The 6822-nt window shown below is 31.7% G+C and overlaps 1 protein-coding gene across 1 annotated transcript; it reads right to left on the bottom strand.

The window, feature by feature from the left end:
- Window positions 1-28: 28 nt before the first annotated feature.
- On the bottom strand, window positions 29-5447 carry LOC106111524. Its single transcript, XM_013293643.1, has 6 exons — window positions 5372-5447; window positions 2432-2536; window positions 1928-2132; window positions 1388-1603; window positions 800-910; window positions 29-167 (listed from the first exon to the last, which is right to left on the bottom strand). Exons 1-6 carry the CDS (start codon window positions 5445-5447, stop codon window positions 29-31), a joined length of 852 nt encoding a protein of 283 aa, XP_013149097.1.
- Window positions 5448-6822: the final 1375 nt, after the last annotated feature.

Here is a 6822-nt window from a genome sequence, read left to right as displayed (position 1 = left end):
AAATTAATATTAAGTAAATTAAATCTATTTAATAATTAAAAGTAGGTGAATCAATGTTGGCTAAACGTTCGTTGCAATGTGGATATAATTTGTCGCAAGACTCCGTCGACTTCGACGCCATATCGTATTCTTCTAAATATTCGTCCGTGTTATTTGACTGAGGCAACCTGGGGATATAATCTGTGCATTTATGTCAAACATACGACGCTTTGCAGTGCGATATTCACACAAAAGCGTTTCGTAATTGCCCCAGATAATCTTAGGTGGGGCATTCGCGTGAACTGGGCTACTGCACCCATTGCTCTGTGACTTGATTATGACTCAAATATACGTTATACACTTAGTTTAAACACGTATACCGAAAAATTTGTATTATTTAGGAAATAAAAAATCAATCTACGCATAGCATCTAAAATAAAATGAATTAATTATTTAGACAATTTATTAACAGAATTTAAATTAGACTTCATTTTATTTCCTTTTTGCTATTCTATAAAATAACCAAAGCATCTAACAAAAGTATGTAAAGTCTTTAATATTCTTGCAGAGGCCTAAATATTTCGGGCATAAAATACGAACGACTTGTTTACTCCTTTCTACCATAAAAAAGTACCATTAAAATACTTTAAATATTTATAATAAATTTGCACTGTGATTGTGCACAATTTATTAAAACTTTTGTATAATCCTCATTATGGAGAATTGATTATAATGATTAGTAAATCTAAGACATCTCTAGAACCTATTGAATCTTAAAGAAGTAACAACAAAGAAAGTAAAGAAACATCGCAATACGTACGTAAAAACAGCTCTTAATATTTCTTGCAAGAAGTCTCCCTGGGGATGGTTTCGTGACTGCGCGACTAGACACAATGTTTTCAATAAACATTGCGTTCCGTCTCCACCGAAGCTAAAAGAACGAAGAAAATATTTGCTATCGACAAGTTCAATATTTTTGCAAATAATTATACTGTGCAACAATGTCAAGCAGTTGTTGCTATGTGAACTCCTCTACATTACAATGGTATAAAACATATGTGACTAGTAATTTAGTTATGAGTGTGGAGGTACAATATACAATAGACGGTAGACCTAGAAAGAAATGGATGGTTATGATCAAAGAATGATGACTGAGATGATGGATTATAGAGTTTTGTGGATAAAAATCTATTTCAGCAACCCTAAGGGAGTGTAAAAAGTATAAGGAGAATCTGATGACGGTGTTTAATGATTTTAATGTTTAATTATAAGAAGCCGCAAAAATATCAGGTGATGAACCCGAATTGATTGACCTCTCGTACTTTGAAATCAATCAACAAATTATATGCAATAGCAACCAATGTGTTCTTTTTTTTTAAATAAATTTGAATAAAGAATTATATCGTACCCTTGTAACATTGTCTCTATTTTCTGGTAGAGTGCAGCACGTCCGCTTCTGTGAAATTCGATACTGGCCGTCTCCATCTGTTCGCTTTTCAAAAACTCGCGTTCACGTTGTGAAGCGTGCATTTCCCTCCTGTCTATTTTGAATACGTTTGCTCCGTTTTGATGCGAATTCGAGTCCACGCTTCGCTTCGCAAACGCCGGATTCACTATGGGCCTCCTGTAAGTTTACCGTACGACCGTGTAGCGTGTTTTAAATCCTCTTACTTTAAAGTGTATTGAAATGTATTCGTTCAGTAATGTTATCTGTTATCTCAATTTGATTCCAAAAGTAAAAATCAGTAGTTGTAATGATTTTGTTTATTTTAACGTAACATCTGTGGAAACGTAACGTCTTTTCTGTAACGTAATGTAAGTATTCGAAAATAATAAAAAAAACATGCATGTACAAAAACGTAACAGCAAAAACTCGACATCGAGTTATAACTCTAAAGCAACGCCATCTGTTGCCATAAAAACTATAGCCTTTTGTTCAACCGCTTACCTTTTATACGGAGCCTTATGCACGACTTTTCCATCATAGTCGGTGAAGTATATAGTTTTAGAGTCCATTCTTCTATGAAGTGGATCAGCTCTATGGTTGAAAGGTGAGTATGGATCTTGAGGCAGCTCGAATGCTAATGCAGCGGTGTTACCAAACAGGAATATGTCCCCGATTGTAGTCAACATTGGATAAGTTACACAGAATACTAAAAAGAAAGAGAGAAATTAGATTACCTTAGAAAAAACACTTTTATGCTCTGTGCTGGCCAAATATGATTGATATCGAAAGGTGAATATAGTCAATTCAGTGTTTATCACAGATTAAATTTAGTAATTAGAAGTACCAATATTGTAAAAATAAAGCTGGAGAAGTTTCTTCACTTCACCAATTATTAGGATATTTGAAATGGTCATTTTTTAAAGATTTGTTTTAAGTTCTAGTGTATTAAATAAGTAATTGTCGCATAAGTTATTTTAAGTTAAAAAGTATTGTATATTTGCTTACCAACTTGAAAAGAGCTTCCTTCGGGAAACACGATAAATCGTTTCCTTCTTGACAACACTGTAGACTCATTTCTTTCAAAATCACTCGTTTTGTTTACCCACTCATCTGCGTACACGAATACAAAAAATAATACAAACAGAAAATTAAACTTTTGTATCATATTTGTAAAATATAAAAAATAATATGTGATTTTTTTTCACTGTAACTTTCTCAAGTTAACTTTATGCATACGTATATCTGTAGTACTAAGATTAAAAATACACTAAGCTATGTATCGATTATCCGCGTGCTGCATTTTTGATAAGTTAATCACGACTCTCAAACATATCTCATTTACCGTTAGCCTAATGATACAGCATGATTCGAAATTCCTATCTTTTAAAAATTCAAATAGTGACGTTGGCAAATTCTTTTTATTTTTATTAGACATTTAGAAGATAAGAAAATTATATCTAGAATATCAGATATAATTTACTTATCGTGTTTTATCGAATTGTATTCACACTATTATAAATATACGAGAAAGTTTAAATAAACTAAGGTCATTAAAACCCTTTAATTCAAGAAATAATTACAACTGAATAAAATTCGTAGCCTTGCCCCTTCGTAGCTTTGGTTATACGTAGCTTTAGGTATTCGTAGTTTTGTTGTAGTATTATCGTAGATTTTATAATTCTACAACATCCTGTATATTGACACCCTGATACAGTTTTAAACCAGTTTAAGTAAAGTTACATTAATCCTGATAAATAGATATTAAACAAAACCTACATAAAGTCACCGTTACTTTGTTTTACTTTTCAAGTTTGTCTTTCTCTTGAAGTGTTTCATGTAACCAAATAATCTTCCGACAAAATAAGATTTACATGTTTTTGCTTATAAACGTTTTCTTAGTATCACTTTTATAAAATCATCCCAATTAAATTATTAAAAACAGTTTTTCAATTTTTGTGTTACTCAAAAATTACAGGCAAGTATGTTATTGTTACGCTTTTGTTTATGTCTTCGTCCACGTTGAATAAAGAAATACAGTAAGTAGCCTATATATTCTTTCAGACTATGTACTACATCTGTGCCAAATTTCACCGAGATTGGTTAAGCCGTTTTTGAAATATGTAGCAACAAATCTATCAACCCAATCTTTGTCATCTATACTTCTATACTATTATAATAAAGCGTAAATACACACTTCTTTGTTGCCTAAGATGTCAGCAATCACAGCATATTTTTGAATAAACCTTTTTTATAAAAAGATCCACACTTATAATATATAACTATATAATATTAGCATTTGTCTATAGTATTATAATAAAGCGAAAACACACACTTCTTTGTTGCCAAAGATGTCAGCAATCACTATTAATTAAATTAAAAGCCCTCCACGTCACGCTTTAGGCTATATATTTTCATGCCATTAAACTTAGAGGGTAAATGTTTTGGATAAAAGCCCTAATGTGGGAAAGAGACCATGAGTTGGTTGCAAGATTGCCATGTTTTGTCATCATGTCATGTCATTTTGACATTTGCAATTGATAATTTGACATATGTAAATAATAAAATTTTCATAATTTTATGCGGATGAAGTCGCACGGGAACAGCTAGTTTAACATATTAGTATAGAATTAGTAGTTATAGTACCTACGTATATATACGTAAAAAAATACACTAATCATTGTTTTAATGTTGTCAATTTCTTTGACAACGTAATTTAATTCAAAAATCCATAATAGTCATAATAAGCTTGTGTACATTCATTTCCAAAATTGTTTGGACATCTACCTGACGTTTAACTCGAAACCACAAAGAAGCGCCCATGCACTCGGTCAAAGCAGTTTAGTACACATCTGCTTTTCAGTTAGTCACTTCTAGTTTTTCCATTATTTTACACAAGACGAAACAAGCAGACGATGTTACAGATCCGGTTCGAAGACATATCGTTTTCTCGAGTCATATGACCATATAAATTTACCATGTTTATTTAAGGTCAGTGAAGAATTATCGCTTATTTGTTACAAATGTTTTTACTCTGGTAAAGGTAACGTTTTCTTATTAGGAGAAGAAAGGTCGACAGATAAACAACTCAAACCATTCAAAGTGCAAGTGGAAGAATTATATTGGAATTAAAGTAATATCTCCTATTGAATTGGAATTACGAAGAAATTTCAAGAAAATTGAATGTATGCAGTAAAATGCAAATAGAAATCAAACGAAGACGATTTTGACAAAATAAATGCTAGTGAATAAAATTTTATAAGATAATGAACAGAATATGCCAGATAATATTTGTATGTTACGCTTGTTTGGTGTTGTTTGTGACTTTTGACTACAGCGAAGCCAATAATGAAGGGAAACAACCAAATCATAGGTACAAACGATACCTGAGATTCAGAAATATATCAAGATTTTTTGTAAGTATTTAAACTTTTAAAGTAATGCATGAAATATTATAAGTAAAATCTAAGTAAAGCAATACATTGATACCTATTATGATGTTTCAAATAACAAAAGACTACAAAATTGTGCAATATTTGTAAGTTAGCCAATTTCTTGTTTGTTCTTCTATTTCATTAACCGACTTCCCAAAAGAAGGAGGTACTCAATTCGTCTGTATGTTTTTTTTATGTGTGTTACGGCATAACTTCGCCACTATTGGACCGATTTTGATAATTCTTTTTTTATCCGAAAGGTAATGCTTGCAGGTGGGTCCCATCTTTTTGATTGATTTTTGGAGTCAAAGACTACGACGTAGTTAAATAGTTTAGCTCAAAACCGCGCGACGAAATTTAGGGTCATTTTTGCTTTCTTTGCCTATACTTTTACAATTTTAATGATTATTGTCTTTGTATTTTTAAAAACTTTTTACAGATTCGTTTTAATTTCAAAGCTAATATGGTACCTTGGAATCAAATATTTGCACAAGCACTGGGATTTAGAATGAACTGGGATGATCCACCAGATTCCTTTCATCCGTACCATCATCTGCATAGACGAACTGCTTTCTCCCACTTGGAGACATTATTAGACAGGTAACATTTTAAAATTATTAACAACTTTGAAACAAACCCGCTTTTGACAAAATATCACACTACAGTTGTGCGATTGTCGATTGTTTCGTAGCCCATTCAACTGTTTAGTTGCACAACTTAAAAATTTAGTAGTGTGCGCACATAATAAGCTAATAGGAATCAAAGCGAGACTGAACAGTTGTGCGATAGTTTAGTTTCAGGTGTGCACAGGCTCTTAGAGTGAGACAATCTGCAGGATATTAGCTGCTACATAAATGAAAATTTCTAAAATACAGAATACATGAATTAAAAGTATTTTCGTATTGCGTTTGATGACTTTATAAGCGAATGGGAAATTCTAATCTACTTAATATATTAAAGGTGGCAAACTAGCAAGCGGCCATCTTGATTTACCGAAATATCAACAGCTAGTCATTGGCATTTGCAGACGTATTGCGTACCTCCCATCGACGCAAGACGCACAGAAGTAAATGACATCTTCGTACAAATTTCTATAAGGAAAAAATGAGAATTGGAGTGCAATCGGAGTGTTCTTAAACGCTGCAATTCTTACAATATATTATTTTACACACTAACTTTAATTGGAATAGCAGTATTTTTTAAAAAAAATTACGTCTGTTTTTTTAATTTTCCAGATACGTGTATTACATAAAAGCATATAAGTTAAAACTGAAATACCCATTTCTTTTAGGAACGGCCTGGAAGGTTTCCAATGCGTGCGTCGTGCAATTTGTGAGATGGACAGGATTTCGCAACCTAGAGGAATCTATTTGAAGATTTTAAAAATGGTTTTTAGGTAAAAAATTCTTTCTTTAGATCTAAATTTAATATTCTTGTTTAAGTTAATGTCAAGAAAATTGTATTCTTCGTTAATTGGCGAAAATAAAATATGTTTTCTATTCATATTTCAGTTAAATTAAATTTCTATGACTTCCACAATTGAATGCTGTGTTTTTATAAAATGTAAGATTTATCGTACATCTTTGACTAAACTATCGCATAACCATTTAGTCGCTCTGTGATTTTTTAGTTGTGCAACTAAAAAGTTGAATGGACTGCAAAACAAACGACAATCGCACAACAGTTAGAATAAATTTATATGAACTTCAATTATATAACGTTAGCAGTTCTACTCTTCTCAAGTTTACTAAAGTTTTTTCTCCTAATTCCAGAAGACAATCATCAGCTACTGACAAGTGGCACAATAAGACTGAACAAGATTGTACAACATCGATCGCTTCCTGTCCTTTCTCAATGCTGGAAGTGTCAACATATACCGACTATTAATTTATTAATACTTTTATGTCTTAGTTATTCATTTTAGTAATAAAATGTTTTTAAATTTTTAAAACTACATCTCTTAGT

This window comes from Papilio polytes, unplaced genomic scaffold (genome assembly GCF_000836215.1).
Source record: "Papilio polytes unplaced genomic scaffold, Ppol_1.0 DF824158.1, whole genome shotgun sequence".
Classification (NCBI taxonomy): domain Eukaryota; kingdom Metazoa; phylum Arthropoda; class Insecta; order Lepidoptera; family Papilionidae; genus Papilio; species Papilio polytes.
The sequence above is the reverse complement of the archived record's forward strand: the minus strand, read 5'-3'. Positions and strand labels throughout refer to the sequence as shown.